The 16,126-nt window shown below is 55.3% G+C and overlaps 1 protein-coding gene across 1 annotated transcript in view; it reads left to right on the forward strand.

The window, feature by feature from the left end:
- The first annotated feature begins 6,184 nt into the window (after positions 1–6,184).
- Positions 6,185–16,126, forward strand: part of CDH22 (cadherin 22) — a 55,637-nt gene continuing 45,695 nt past the window's right edge. Inside the window, exons 1-2 of the mRNA XM_075721395.1 lie at positions 6,185–6,409; positions 11,353–11,647. Of these exons, the coding sequence (XP_075577510.1) occupies positions 6,185–6,409; positions 11,353–11,647 (520 nt within the window). The remainder of the gene's footprint in view (positions 6,410–11,352; positions 11,648–16,126) is intronic.

The raw sequence follows: 16,126 nt of genomic DNA on the forward strand, positions 1-16,126 counted from the left end.
TAGACTTGCGTGTTTAGGGAAAGAGCTGGTGTGAAGCTGTGCTCTTCTTGCTGCTGCACCAGCGAGGCATGTCTCGCTGCTTGCTGGAGAGCCTAGCAGGATCTTTTGTCCATCTAACTCCTGTCCTGGGTCATCTCCAAAGATGCTGTAGTCCTGTCTGTTGGAAGCAGCACTGTGAACCACTGACAAGGCTGTGTCTGTGCTCTACATCCATCTCCACCCTGCCTCTTGTGTCTCCCTGTACTCTTTTCTCCACTGTCCCTGTGTAGTAGCTATGCTCGGTGCCAAAGCTGACAGAACAGCGCTGGACCAACGTGGCTTCCTCGTGACTGCGCTGAGAGATACCAGCTCCAGAGCAACAAGGCGGACCTTGGGATGGAGGCACACCACAGCTCTTCACTGGCCGCCTTCTGTCATTGCATGGCCTGCCCTTGGGAAGGCAGAGGAGAGCGCGGTGTGAGGAGCAAGTGAGAGCCCGCAAGCTCCCAGTTTTCAGCTGTGAGGTTGGGCTTCTGCATACATGTGCTGGAAGCAACTGATAGCCCTTGCCTGGAGACTGTCCCTACTGTTGCTGCTGTCTGCTCCTTCCTTGTCTTTGCTGGGTAACAGGGCTGGAGCCGGTTAACTGATACTCCCAGTCTGAACTCGTTCTGCAGATAGCTAACTGAGCAATGAGGGCCATGCCCAGAACTATGGCGGTCAGGACTGAGCCAGTGACACACCTGCTGCAGCCTCCATTTTCTTGTGTCCTTTAGGATGTGGGTATGCCATGGAAAAGCAGCAGAAGGCCCAAGCTTTAGGGAGCTCCTGTCTTGTGCTAGGTACTCATTCTGTGGCTCTGCCTTCTCAAGGGTGGCACAAGCAGTGCCTTACTCTTGCTTTATTCCCCAGCAGCTTTTGTAGCATCTTTGTGGCCATTCCGGACAGACGGAGCAGTCCCAATGCTCATGCAGGCAGTTCATGCAACTCTGCTGGGAGGTGCTAAGGAGCCGAGGCAGTGTATCCAGGCCTGTGTTAGCTCAGGCAGCAAGCTGGGATCGAGGAGCAAGGGCTCTCCTTCCATTCTGTTGCATCTTTTGTAGCTGATGGGGAGCTCTGCACTTTCTGCTGATTATAAGGGCTTGTATCAGAGGAACGGTACTGGTGTGGCAGTCCTTCGAATAGAGCTGTGGGCACAGGGAACGTTGCATGAGCTCCCAGGGCACTCCCCTGGCCTCCGGCTGGTATCACCCCTCCCTGGGGCATCACTGCCCTGCCTCTGGGACTGCAGCTGTGTTGGCAATAGTACAGTTTGGAGGTGTAGGGCTGTGATCTATTGGGCAGTGCTGTCTTTGTGTGCTGTTGCCTGCCTGTGTCTACCCCCTCCCCCTGCCTGCTTTCCCCTGCATCAGCCTGCATTTGTAAAATGAAATAAATATTGACACGGACGGGATGCTATTCAATTTGTCCTGATCACTGGGCTGCGGTGAGTTCTGACAGAGCACAGTGTAAAACATAAGCTCAGGATGTAATTTCTACTGTCAACATGATGTACAGTATGGCTGTGCCAAATACACACCGACAAACTGCACAAGCTCTTGTGGGGAGGGGAGGGGGGGAGTTGTGCTGAGAATTGGGAAGCGGGGATGACAGAGCAGCAGGAGAGAGGGCATCACCCTTGGCCCAGGGCGGTGTGAGAGTCTGGTGCTTCGCTGCATGCGTGAGCGCCTGCCTGGCACAGCGAGTGCCTGGGCATGCTGCCATGTGGGGGTGTGTGCTGTGCACCTGCAGCCGCACGCTGCTGCCTGCTTGGGATGCTGTGCTGTGGGCTGGTTCTGGCTGCAACTTGCAGCAGCTCCTACTAGTTATTTATGGCTTCGTTGCTCACGTGCGGCAGAGAAAAGTGGCGCTTCCAGCTGTTGAGGAAAGGTCTTCAATAACATGGGAAATAAACGTTGTGCTAGTCTTGGTTCCTGTGCACAGGACCTTCTGTGGTGCTCTGCAGCCCTGGGGTACTTGGAACCCTGCCGCGGCATGTGTGCAGGCTGCAGCAAGGGTACTTGGAACCCTGTCGCGGCATGTGTGCAGGCTGCAGCAAGGGCACAAGCAGGACTTGGGACTCTCAGGGCTGCTGCCTCTGGAAGAGGTCTGTGATGTGACAGCCAGAAAGGTGTGCGCACTGAGAAGAGACGTGACGCTGACCCGAGCTGTGGCCTGAAGCTGTGACAGCAGAGAAACAGGCTGAGAATTTATGGGTGGAGAAGAAGAATCCAGTTTGTGGAAATGAGCTTTGCCACAGATGTGTGTCTGTGTCAGTGTTTCTAGGCGGCTCTGGGTACCAAGGGCTGCAGTGTAGATGGGCTTTGCAACCTGGGACCTGAGTGTCTTAGAGGTGTATCGAGGCAAATTGGGTTATGCCGCCTCCATTGCTACCCATAGGAAGAGCATGCAAACAGCTCAGCTGAGTGTAGCTGAACTTTAGACACGTGAGACAGCCACCAGCAAACCACATTAGTTCAGACATAGTGGTAAGATGAGAAATCTGTTGAATGTAAAAAGCGGCGTAATGGCTGAGACTCCAAACACAAGGTTGTGGTTCCCACAGCAACGGCAGCCCAGCCCATGCGTGCTCAGCGGGACACTCCTCTCCGTGGCAATAGCTGCTCTGTGGAGTGCTCGGATGCAACAGGGCTGAGCAAGTTGCCTTGGGAACTGTGGGTCAGCCTGTCCGCCAGCTGGGAAGTAGCTCTGGAGCTGTGCTCGCCCACTGCGGCATCTTTTGCCCTCGCTTCCTCTTCCCTGCCTTGCTTTAGTGTGTGCATTTAAATTGCTGCTTTTACTGGTTTATTGATACTGTTTAGGATTTAGCTACTTCCATTTAAATGCTGTAACTCTGGCAAGGCTGAAAGAAAAGGCACAGTGCCTGTTTCTGAATGAGTAGCAGCGCCATCCTTGCGTGCATACAGGGCTGGCTCCGGTATGTGGCTCGGGTCATCAGGACATGGAGGAAATTGGCAGCTTGCAGCTGCCGCTCGGGTGTGAAACGGTGTGATGAGGATGGCTCCTGCTGCCCTCGCAGAGCCGATGTTGATGCTGTCTGCCAGCTGTGTGCCCTGAGCACTGCATGCTGGAGACAGCCGGGCAACGTGCTTGCTCGGGGCCCTTGGGTCCTGACGTTTCTCATAGTGCCTGGATTTGCACCATTGGGCTGTCTTTCTTTCAGGCTCCCCGCGTGTTCAGGAGGTCTTCAGCAGCTGCAGAGCTGCTCTCTGGCAGTGGCATTGCTGCGTTGTCAGGCTTCTGGCAGGGCTTTATAAGCCAGCATGGAGTAGCCGGGATGGCAAGGAGAGGGTGTCAGGGTGGGCAGAGTGGGAGACTTCAGCAGCTGGCGACTGCCTCTCCCCAAGGCTCTGCTTACACAGTAGTCCTTGAGACCATGTGCAAATGGACTGTTTGGTAATTTCTCTTTCTGGCAGTTGTGCTTACCAGGTACAACCCCTTTGTATTCGGACTTCGGGCACATCTGGAGGCGTTGCCTGCAGAAGTGCTGCAGAATGGCAAGGGCAGAGCTGCTGGATAGGGTGTTCTTCCCACACTTAGTGTTTGCCCTGGGTGCTGGCCTGAAGCTCTTGCTCTGGCACAGCTTGTGCTGTTCAGTGTATTGACATCTCTCGCTCTCTGGGGAACTTACTCCAGAATAGCCACAAACTTCCCAGATATAAGAAACTGGAGAGATGCTGTTTGTGGCAGTGGTGCCCTATGGTTTTTTTTATATGTATCTTCCAGATATCCGTGTAAGCGTGATAAAACAGGTTTGTACGTGTCCTGTTATTGTCATTGTGAGTGTCTTGCTCTGAAGTCTGCTGCAGGTGGGGCAGCGTCAGCTCCGTTGCTCCAGACTGGGGACCTTTATATCTGTGTTTGGCTGCTGAAGGCTGCAGTCACTTTACCCTGAGACTGCTAACAGTGTGAAGGAACAACTCAGTCTGTCACCTGTCTACAGGTCATCTCACTCCCTAGGTATAGTCTCACATGTTCGATGATAGGGGTTCTCACCAGATTGGCAAGAGTAGATGGCCCTTCAGGAGCAGTGGCAGGAATGGCTTCTGCGTGGGGAGGCTCATGTGTACATGGAGGGGAAAATGCATGTGTACACCCAAATGATCCACAAATGTGGACAAAAGAGAGCACCAGTGTGTATGAGTGCTCTTAGCTGTGCATGGGATGGAACATGAGTGTGAGCCCTTGTGTATGAATAGATTTGTGCACATTGCATGACACACTACTTGTGAACCATGAATAGGCAGTGTGGAATGATGCCTGGCACTAATGCCCCATGTTTCTCGGTATTTGTCCAGGCAAGCAAATGCAGAAATGCCAGTGCAGTTCACTGGATGCTTTGGGAAACTGCCCTGTTGGTGCAGTTGCACTAGGGGAATGGCAAGTGCAAGGAAGAGCTAGGGAAATATTTGCCAGCTGCCCCTGTTCTGAACTGCTAGGGCTGTTTAGAAGCATGCAGGGGGCTGCGTGGAGCACGGTCCAGTTCCCCTTCTGTGGGGAGTAGATGGCCATCCAGTCCAGGATTGTCCCCCTTTCCATTCATCCTCTTTCCCCCTGCTATTTAGAGTAACAGATGACAAGAGAGAGTCTCAGCAAACTGGTGAAGATGTGTACAGTTCATGAGCAGTTCTCGCCATGGCTGGTGATGCAGAGCTCTGGTGGAAGCTCAGGGTGTTGATACAGGGAGTGATGGATGCTGCATGCCCGTCCCCATCTCCTGATCAGGCCTCTTCTCCCCAGGTGCTCACTGAATGCAATCTACCCTTGGCCGCAGGTCTCATGTCTTTATCCTTCATGCCTTGTGGGTGGCTTGAAGCTTGCTCCAGAGTGCTTTTTTAAACTGTTAGCTTTAAAGTCAGCCAGGTGGCAAGTCCTTGAACAGATGCTTTTCTCCTAGCCCATGGCTGCAGAAGTGAGATGCCAGGAAAACTTCTGCCGGGAAGACTAGCAGCAGTGGCTGGATAGCCAGCACCTCCCACTGTCAGGCGCTGGCGTCCCCCAGCGTGAGCCTTGTTTGTGTGTGCAGGACTGGTGTGGTCTGGCCCTGTGCAGTGCCGGGGGTGCTGCCTGCACACCTCCCGCCAACGTGGGCAGTGATGGCCCCCTGCCAGCAGCAGACCTCATTCCCTTCGGCAACCAGGGCAGCGTGGTGAGGAGGTGCCCTCGGCAGTGGGGCTCCTTGGAGTCTCTGCTGGAGCAAATGTCCACAGCGATGACAGCTCTGCAGCTTGCTGCCCTCCCTTCCAGGGTCCCTGCTGTAGCAGGACCTGTGGGTCTGGGCTCTGTTGTGGGGCGCCTGGGGCAGGGCAGGGTGGGAGATACTGACCAAGGCTGCAAGTGCAGCACGTGGGGGGGCACGGAGTCCCGCTCTCACACCAGCACTGACACCTTGGCCTTTTCCAGGCTTCTGGGGATGCTGCCAGCTGCCCTGCACCTCCCTGCATGAGCCAGCAGAGGATGGAAGTGACCGGCATCAGCTGGGCAAAGGACCCTTCACCAGGTGCTGGGATGTCACCCCCTCTGAAGACGGGAGTTACAAATGGGCTTGTGAACTGCGTGTGCGGCACAGGCGCCTGCGCTGCCAGACCCCTGGTGCAGTAGTCCGGGGACACCGCAGGACAGGCAGACATTGGCCACAGCAGCTCGTCGTGTTAACTCCTCTGTGAAACCGTACGTGGAAAAGCCTCCCTTCGCTTCCTGTGAATGACGGTTGCGGGTGCTGGTGCCCCGTGCACCGCTGCGGAGCTCCCTGCCCGCTTGCGGGGTGGGCGACAGGTTGTGCGTGAGCCTGCTTTCCAGCGAGACCAGTGGCTGCCAAGCACGGAATCGTGCAGCTCTGTCCCTGGGGACAAATGCCAGCTGCCAGCCTCTTCTTTGGAGACCCAGGAGCAGCCTGCGAGGCACCAGCACTGGCTGCTCACGTGCTAGTAGCAGGCGGTCCGGGACACCTGTTGTCACAGATGTGACTCCAGCCTGCTGGGATGGGAGTGCTCCAGCTGCAGGACGTGGCATGCAGCAGGGATGGGCATGTTCTGCATTGACCGGTGAGCCCCATGCTGCCGGTGTAGACTTCCCTCCTCCTCTTCCCTAAAGGATGCTAGTTGCCTCTCCAAAAGCTACTGCTCATGCAGCCTCCTGGAGTGCAATGGTGAAGGGTCTGCAGGGCTTCTCGTGGACCATGCTGCTGCTGTTCTGCGCCCTCCAGGAGCTGGGGGCCTGGGCCATGCACACTGCAGCGGAGGGCCCTGGCCTAGGGCAGCCGGGGGACCCTGCGCTGCTGGCTGGCGGGCGAGTGAAGCGTGGCTGGGTCTGGAATCAATTCTTTGTGGTGGAGGAGTACACGGGCACGGAGCCGCTGTATGTGGGGAAGGTAAGGTGACCCTATGTCTCCATGGGGCTAAGCCAGTGGCAGAGCAGGGCAGTTGGCAGCACGGTCGAGCCTGGCAGGGGGGAGAGGGCCTGCGTGGAGGTTGTTCACGGGGACCTGGTTAGAGAAGTACCCCGTGGACTGGGATGGCAGGAGCCCGCTCGGTCCCTGTGGCAGGGTGGTGTGGTTCATGTGCTCCCAGAGACTTCAGGGCAGGAGCACACCGGAATTCACATCTACGCTCTTCCAGTTGTGTGCTGGGTTCCCATGGTGTTTGGGGTGGGTACAAGAAGGGGTGTAGCTCTGGGTGTTGTGGGGGCAGTGGGGAAGGGTCAGCCCCATCTCTGTGGGAGGACCTGCTGGGCTGGAGCGGGTGTGCAGGCTGGGCTGGGCTGGCAGCGCGGGCATCTGCTCATGCTGGTCCCTGACGTCTTCAGAGCTGAAGTACTGCTGTAGCACCAAGGGTCTTCCTGCCCCAGCAGCTGCTGCCGTAGGTACAACCTTGACTTCCTATAGTCCATCCCTGGTCCTGTAGCCATTTCAGCATGGGGATAATGTGCTGGGTTTTGTTTTGTGGCCGCTCCCTCCTGGTCCTGGAAGGACTGTGCTCTGTTGGACCTGCAGGCTATAGTGGCTGTTTCCTAGCTAATTATCTCTGCAGACTGGGGCTAGCAGAGGAGATGTCACACTCTAGTTGTGGTGTGGAAATCCTGCTCTTGTTTGCGGCGAGAGCGATGTTGTTGCAGGATTTCTGTATCTCAGGCTGGCCTGCACAGCATGGTGTAGGAGGTGCTTGGTGTGGGTGTGCAGGGCTTGGAGGGACCCTGGGGGCCAGCACTGGTGATAGAGCTTTCATGCGGCTTGCCAGGAGCTATGCCCATCACGCCTGTACTGCAGGCGCTCCTGGGTGCTGGCTGGGAGCTACACTGTGCTACTGTGGTACTCCCAGGGCCAGACCCTCGCTGGGCTTTGCACAGGCAGTGGTACCCATGAACTTCTAGGGAGAGACACTGGGAGGTCTTGGGCTTCTTGTAACCAGTGCGTCCTGCTCTGCTGTGAGAAGGTGTGATAGCGGTCACTGGAGCGCACTGGTCTCCCCGTGCTGGAAAAGCCCTGATCTCTCTCCAGCAGCCTCCCTTCTCTGCAAGGCGATGGCTATTCGTGCTGTCCTGGCGCTTGCCATTGCTTGCGCGCCCTGCAGAGAGGAGCGCCAGCAAACCACGCTTGCTGGGCAGGACTGGGTCCGTCCTCAGGAACTTGCTGCTTCCCTGGTGTGTGACCTCCTGGGGCATGGGGAGGCTGGATGCGGACTTCTGCTTCCTCCGTTCCTGGTGTCCTGAGGCTGAAGGAGCGTTTTGCCTTGGGGTTGCTGGGTTTTGTCCTTTTCTGGGAGCTGTGGAGAAGCTGCCCTGTGGCTCCCGTGTGTGTGTGTCCTTGTATGCTGATGAAGGCAGAGCTAGCTGTTGGGACCAGTCAGAGGAGCGTGCTGCAAGCCAGCTAGAGCTGCCCGTGTGTGGGCATGGGCTCTCCCCAGAGGAAAATGTCCAAGAGCTCATGCAGCAGGGCTGTCTGATGGCCTCAGCCGTCTGGTCATGAGTATGGAGGAGGCTTGAAAATGGGCTTCTTGGCTAGGGGCCAGCTGGGATTTCAGTGGTGATTTGTGTCCATTTCAGCAGACACTCGAAAGCTGCACTCCTCTGCCACGACGCTCAATGCAGTTACAGCTAATTCACAGCTCCCCTGGGAAGCGACTCGAAGCATCAGGCCCTGTCAAACTCCAGAGGTAGCCTAGCAACCGCCTCATCTCCAAAACGAACCCAGGAACCTCCAACTAACCCATTTTACAGCCCCTTTCCCCATCATTCACCGCATCACCCACCCTGCCCAGAATAAACAGCCAGCCTGCACTGAAAACCCTTCCCTGTGCGTATTGCTTGTGCGGGCTGAAAGCAGCCCCGGGCCGGGCTTTGCCCTGGGCTGGGGGAGCTGGGGTGCCTGGCCGGGGTGGCCCTGGCTTCCCAGGGCAGTGTGCCACTGGCCAGGGTGGCCCTGGCTTCCCGGGGCAGCGTGCCAGCCCTCCTGGCACAGCCTGTGGGTCCGGGAGCCTCCCTGCACGGGGGCACGCGGCTCCCAGCCGGGGCTCGCCCTCCGTGGATGCCTCTTGCACGCCTACGTGTGCTTTTCGAAGGGCCGATACCATTTCCATAAAATCTGGGTTCTCTAGCTAATCCTTCTTCTGAACTGTAATTTCCCCTGAGGCTGCTGTCAGTTTGATGTGGATTTCTTTGGTTTTTTTAAATAGAATTATGGGGTCAGCACTAGTTACAAACTTCTGCATGTGGACAGATCTATTTTAGATAGAGGAGAGGATTAAAGGGAAAAAAGCAGATTTAATTAAGTTGCTAATATTTAAAGAAAATTGATGAACTCGGGCTTTATGAGTTGGAGCAAACAGAGTGTGCCTTTATTACGGGCTAGTTTTTATTTGATTTTCTTTCTTTTCCAGCCCCAGAGTCATTTTTTATTTGTGTATCTGTGCTTTCTGTTTAATTGCTTTTAATAAGGAATATGCACCTCTATTCACATTTAATTTTGATTTAATTATTAGTAGGTAATTAATGGCTTCGTAAAATTCATGGTTGTAGCCTTTTAGGACAAGGGAACTATTTTCCTGTTTAACAGACTGAACAGATCAGCCTTTTGTCCACCTTCCGGGCGGCCCTGGCTGCTGTGGACGCGCTCGTCCTCGGCCGGAGGGGCTGAGCCGCAGGCGGGGGATTCCCTGCGCTCCCGGGGCGCTCCGCGGGGCCCCGGGGCTGGCACGGGTCTGTGCCGTGCGGGGGCTGCCTGGCTCCGCCTGCCGTGCCCAGTGGCATCGGGGGTCCCGAGCTGCACGGGAGCACGGTGCTCCCTCCGCCTGCCCGCTGTAGCGGCGGGAGAGAGTATCCCCGGGATGTGGTCTGGGCCTCTGGCATCTCCCCTCAGACGTCTGTAGGCTGTTACCCGGCCCTCCCCCGTTAGCTGTTGTTTAGTCAAGCAGCACAGATTTAGCTCTTTTAATCTTCCCTTGTAAATCAATCTCTACGGCCCCTTGAGCCCAGGCTCCATTTTTCTTCCTAGCGTTCCAGCTTGCAGGGATGCCGGTGTCTGCTCCGAGCAGTCAGCGATGAGCAAATATGTAAAGAGGGTGTGCTGAGAGCTCAGTGTGGCTCTGAGGAGAGGTGCTGGTGGTTTATCTCTGGCCTAATTATTAATCATGAGCCTGGTGTTCAGCAGAAAAATGCAAGTTTCTGTTACCTGCATTGTACAGACCAGGTGCACCTTTTTCTTTCTGAAAAGCTTGATCTCTGGCACAGTAGTAGTGAACATTAGGGAGAGGATTCTAAAGTGGAGGGGGCAGCGAGCTCTCTAGCAGCCGGTGGGGAGGGCTGGGGCGAGATCGCCAGGGCAGGGTGCTCCTGCAGACCATCCCTGCAGGCACTTTGAGAGGTGCTGTCCCAGCAGGTCTGCGGCCAAGCTGCTGCAGCGGTCCCAGAGGCGTTTGCTGGCTGAGTGAAGGTCTCCTTCCCAGGCAAGCCTTTGGAGATGTTTCAACATGGGCGGTAATATGTGAATGTTGTGTAAAATGCATTAAATTGTTTAATGTGTGGGCCCCTCATGAAATAAATATATAAACTGTATCTAACAAGACAAATATAATGAAGGCATCATAAAAAAGAGGCAGCTCTGGTATAAATTCTTGCTGGTAGAGCTGTATGTCTGAAAGGTGGATTATAGAACTGCAGTTTGGAAGATTGAATGGCCCATAAACATTTTCATATTTCATTAGCCGATTAATGGATGGCTTTTTTCTTTTTTTTGGGGGGGGACACGACTTTGCTGATTCTAAGCAGAAATTATAGGAAGCAAATGAAAGCGGCTGATGAAACCTTTCCGGGGGCCTGTCCCATTATGGATTGTCCCAATTAATGCCCATGCTGCTCTCTGTCAAGATGCATTCTGCCTGTCCAGTTACTGTTAATAGATTTCTCATAAGTGGCTGGATTGTAAAAACCTCATAACTCAGTTTAATGCCACCAATAAAATTATCTCTGGACGTCTGGCCTGGATTCCAGTCAGCTCCTGGTCCGTGGGGAGCTGCTGTTTACCCTTTCTTTTCCTAATTTCAAATGTTGTCTTAATTAGAAAATGAAGCAGGGATTGGCTACAAAAGCATCTTCCCCAGGGTCTGTTTTTCATCCTGAACACAGACCTAATTTACCACATTCTCCTGCAGGCTTTGCTCAGGTGGGGGTCTGGGTGTGATGTTGTGAAGGGTTGATCCCCCCGCTACCTCTCCACATAAGCCCGGTACAGACGTGCAGCAAGCACGTGAGCTCTCGGGCAGGGAGACTTGTGAGCACTGACTGCCCGGAAAACGGAGGGTGGCTGTGGCTGGAGCGGAGCTGGCGGATGAGGATGGGCTTTGGGCGGCTGGATGGGGAGATGGGGACAGATGCTGGGTGGTGAGCTGTCCTTACGCTCCGGTCTGCTGTGCAGCTCGGGAGAGGTGATCCTGCACTGACAGAGTCCTGGGTCCTTGCCCACAGGGAAGCGTCTTTTTCTGGAGTGCTGTTAAGTTGTCCTTCCCTTTTCCAGCATCTCCTAGCCTCATAGTGGTGGGGTTTGTGGTGTGGGTGGGTACTGGCAGGATTTGTGATCTGCCAAGCACATGGTGGCATAGGCAGGACAGAAGTTCTGGTTTATTGGGCCTTTCTCTGTGCACAGGCATCATTTGGTGGTGCTCTGTGCTGCTCTCCAGTCCAGCAGCAGCAGAGGGAGCAGATGGGCATCATGCAGGGACCATGGGCACCTTGCACCAGGGGCTCCGCACCCATGTGGTCTTGGCTGTGGGGGCACAAGCATGGCCCCAGCCTGCTCCCACCCTCTCCCTCTTTCCCTGGCAGATCCACTCGGACTCGGATGAGGGAGACGGCTCCATCAAGTACACTATCTCCGGGGAGGGCGCAGGGACTATCTTCCTCATCGATGAGATCACAGGTGACATCCATGCCACCGAGCGCCTGGACCGGGAGCAGAAAACCTTCTATACGCTGCGGGCTCAGGCCCGCGACCGGCAGACGGACCAGCTGCTGGAGCCCGAGTCAGAGTTCATCATCAAGGTGCAGGACATCAACGACAGCGAGCCGCGCTTCCTGGAGGGGCCCTACATCGGCAGCGTGGCTGAGCTGTCCCCCATCGGTAGGTCTCCTGGGTGGGAGGAGGTGGGGTGGGAAACCTGCGCGCCTCTCCTGTCAAACGTTGAGCCCACTGTACCCCACAAAACTGCCTGCAAATCCTAGGGATTCCAGCTGAGACCAGAGCTAGGGAGCCAAAAGGGAAAAATAAATAAGGCAGCTTAAGGAAAACAAGTGAATAAATCCTCTGAGCTGATTGCCAGCCTGTGGCTGAGCGCTCAGTCTCAGCCCTAAGCTGTGCCCTGGAGACAGGTCGTGGCAGTGCCAGCTGCCTGCTGTGCGTTTACCCTGGTTTTGCACAGCCCCCTTGCTCCCAAACGCTGGGAGGGCAGCGGGGGACAGACCGAGCCCTTGCATGCTGAGGGGCTCACAGCTGCCTGTGGCTCACAGTAGCCTGAGTGGGGTTTCTCCCTCTCTGCCTGCCCCAGCCCCTCGGGACATCCTCTGTCTGCTGCTTTGCTGCCCTCCGGAGCCCCAGGCTGCCCAGCCATCCCCTTGTGCGTCCCCATGCAGCACTGCCGAGCCCCTCTCGCCTACCTTCTGGCCTTCCTCCAAGGGGCCAGGCGCTGTTAGCTGAGATTGGGGAATTCGTGTCCCCTGCGACAGGAGAGTGGCTTGCCTGTGTTACCGTTAGCCTACCCATCCCCTTGCCACCAGGCATCTTACGGTCCACTGGTGATCAGCCTCGCTGAAGTGCCGAGGGCCAGGCTGGGACATGTGCCATGAGGCTGCATGAGTCCATCCCGCCCAGGGATGGCGGAGGGGGGTAGTGAGCTCTGTGCTCACCTGAGCGTTGGGAGGGCTGCAGGGAGGTGATGCATGAGCTGCAGTATTGCTGGCCTGGTGGTGGGTTCCCATGCTGCTGAGCGCAGCTCGAGTCCAGGGAGAGCGGCTGGCTTGCTGCACTGGCCAGAACGTCACACCGTTCCCTGTGCACGTAGGGCTCTCTGTTGTCCCCCATTGATAGCCAGAGTGCGTAGCAAGCTGCGTGCTGGTATGCGCTGCAGTCAGGGAACTGTAAAGCACCGTTCTCCAAAGGCTGCATTAAGGGTAGAAGACAGCCTGCCAAAGCCTGGCTGACGTCAAAGATAAGGCAGGCCCCCAACACTCAGCAAGGGGGAGAGTGCCAGTGCCAGAGCTCCAGGAGCGGGGGCACCTGGCGGGGCCAGGGCTGGGGGAGCAGGGCTGAGCTGCACGAGGAGCTCGGCAGGTCAGGCGAACCGCCGGGTCCTGCTGTGCTTGTGCAGGAAGGTCTGGCTGAAGAGGCATCCTGGCAGCGGAGTGCAGAGGATGGTGCTCGGGTCTGTGCTGCCTCAGGACAGAGCTCTGGCTCTCCACGGTTGATATGCAGCATGTTGTGAGACTGGTGCACGGCCTCCAGCAGGTACAGATGTGCAGGAATTGCCCACACCAGAGGAGCTGCTGCTGCCTGGATGTCTGTTGATGGATGGAGCGCAAGCTCTCTTGAGGCATCCCAAGCTCTGCTTCCTCTTCCATTTACCTGCAAAAATCCTTTCCTGAGTCAGAGAGTGACCCCTTGAACTACAGCCTGTGCTCCTGGAGAAATGAAAGACAGCATGTGGGCAGCAAAGCAGGAGGCATCCTGTTCCCAAAGGGAAGAAAGAAATTAAATTAATCTATTTTGCTTCAACAACATTTAAAAAGGAAGGAATTCTCGACTCTGAGTATTAGACAAGGATCCCAGTTCTTTGAAAATCACTAACAATTATGGAGCTGCCTGATCAGGCTGATGCGAACAAGACGTATCAAAGGAGACAGTTTCTATGCGAAATTGGAGATCAGAGGGAGAAAGAAACACGGTTTCACAACATGAAAGGAGGCGATTCCTGCAAATTAAAATACTCAGAAGTTAAAAGTAGAGAAGTGCTGTGAACGGCGTGGGCTGTGCTTCCAAGCGGCATGCTTAGAGAGCTGGAGCCAAGAGCCTGTTCTGCTTACCAGGCTGATGTCTGTCTGTCTGCCTGCGACAACCTTGGAGCTTTCTGTAGACTGGCCATCCCAGGGAGCGTAAGGGCTCCTCTGTAGCAGCCTAGCCCTGGAGATGGCCCAGCTAACAGGGTGCAGAGAGCTTCACACAGCATCTTCAGGTGGTGCTGCTGCACGGTCCCCTGCAGTATGAATGCGGAGCTGGAGGGTACCCACATGCCGCTGCTGCAATTCCCCAGCTCCCTCCTGGTTCTCCATCGGCTTACCAGTGCTTTGCCTGGGAACAGGTAGCACAAAGAACAGAGTGGACATGTGTCCATCCTGTGAAAGCGCAAACGAGCAAGCCTGAGAAGTAGCTTTCTCCTCAGCTCTCTGGGGTTGAGCAGCTGCCCTGCTCCCTCCACTGTGGCCCTGGTGTGGACACAGAGGGAGATGGGACTGGTCATGGACCCGGTGTGTGAAGTTCAGCTCCAGCTGCTGTAGGAAGGGCTGAGGTTGCAGGACATGGGATGCTGCCTGGGCCAGGGAGGTAAAGTTAAGGACTTTCTTATGGGAAATACTCTGCCAAGCCCTGTTTGTGTGGGAGTGCTCCTTTTGGGGCATCAAAGCCTGGTGCAGCTGTGGTCATGACTTTTTTTGTGGCTGGTATTTGTAGTGATGTTTGCTGTCTTTGAGCTGGAAAGGTAATCTCCCCTAGACCTGAAGGGTACTTTCATAAGAGTGAATGGGGAGCATACCTTGCTGCCTTCCTGAACGTGGATGGAGGTGATCCTCTGTGCTGGCCAAGCAGGGGTAGGAAGGCTGGGCAGCTTGGGCAGAGCTTGGGTTGGCTGTTTGTACATCAAGATCCAGGTCGAAGCCTGGGGACTTGCTGGCGAACATGCCTGGTCTCGGCTCCGTTTGGGTGCAGATGTTTTCCTGGGTCACTAGTGTCACTGGTTCAGCTGTGCTCTCCGCTGGGGAAGGGGCTGGGATGGGGCCACCCCAGGAGGCAGGGCTGCTCTCCAGCTTGGCGCTTGTTTGTAGGGAGCTGTTCGTTCCCTGTCTCTGCCGCTCTGACAGCCTTTGCTCTGTGGCCCAGCCTGAAAAGTGAAGGGCGACCTCCTCCTTCCTCCTCTCATGCTCCTGCCTTCCCAGACCTTGTGCTGGGGTTTGTGCCTGGGGCTGCCCAACTGGGTGGTTTTTCTTCTCACTCATGGCAGCTATCAGCTGCAGCTCCCCATTCCCTGCCAAAAGCATAGTCCGAGCTCCCAGAGGTGGGTACCTTCCTGGGGTATAGAATAAATTTATTACAGGAATAAAACAAATACGGTCAGATCTGCTCTGTGACAGCAGGAGCAGATCAAAGGACATTATTTGCATAATGAAGGAGTACTAATTGGGAGGGAAAGTAATTTGATTTCCTAGTGTCTAAGAGGGAGTAACAAATGAGAGAACTGCACAAACTCTCACAGAGTAGCCAGGAGTGCTTTGCAACACACCTGCCCCTTGATCTGCACTGGGGCCAGGGCAGCACATTTTAGTAGTGACAGCATACGTGCTGCTTGAGACTGTAAGACTAAGTCAGGGTAGACTAAAGTCCTTTTTGTTCCAGGATCTTGTCTTGACAGTGGCCAAAGTGGATAATTATGGAGGAGGAGAAACAGCACGCACAGCATGTGTGATGTTCTTAATACTCTCCCAGCCAGCAACCAGTTTCAGCTTGGGGATTTCTCGCTCCCCCTGTGCCTGCTGCCAGGTCAGGACAGCTAGCTGCTGTGCATGCATGTGGGCTAGCCAAGGAGCAGTCTGTCTGCAGGATGGGGCCTGACCTGCAAACCCTGTTGCAGCCCCACTGCTGTCCTGTCACCTCAGGAAGAAACTATGGGATAAGAGCTTGCAGGCTGCTCTGTGTTGGCACCTGAGGCTCAGCCTCTGCATGGGTACCCCAGTGCAGATCATTCCAAAATGCCTGAGTTGAGCAGAATCTTGTACCAAAGGAAGAGACCTGGAGCTGCAGAAGAAGGTAGGATGGGACCCAGCCAAGGCTCCTGGGAACCGCAGGAGCTTCACCTTCTAACAGGAGATGCTAAAATTAGCTGTGTTTTGGGCTCCCTTCCTGAGCTCCCTGGGGTCTGCTTAACAGCTGTCTGCCGCACACAGGCATGAGCCCAAATCCAGCACACACTGCCTCCTGCAAGGCAACTCCATTGGCTGCACAGAGTGGATGTTGCAGTGCAGAGCTTGCTTCTGGGCGGTTTGGGGAGCATCCAGAGCCTGGAGTGAGGGACATGCTAGAAAATGTGCATCCTTTCATCAGAACATCACTCCTCCCTTCGTGCATTTTGCTCTCCTTATTTCTCTGTGTAGCACCAAGTCCAGATTAGAGATGATTTGGCTGTACAGACAGAAACTTGGGGTCGAGCCCTGACTCTAGCACAAAGCTGGCTGAATGCAGAAGTGATTATTGTGGAGAGAAATTGTTTAATCTCCGCGCTGGAAGCAGAGAAAAATACTTTGCTTAACATGCAGCCAGAACACTTGCAGGAAGTCTGAT

Source organism: Pelecanus crispus, chromosome 14, assembly GCF_030463565.1.
Source record: "Pelecanus crispus isolate bPelCri1 chromosome 14, bPelCri1.pri, whole genome shotgun sequence".
Classification (NCBI taxonomy): domain Eukaryota; kingdom Metazoa; phylum Chordata; class Aves; order Pelecaniformes; family Pelecanidae; genus Pelecanus; species Pelecanus crispus.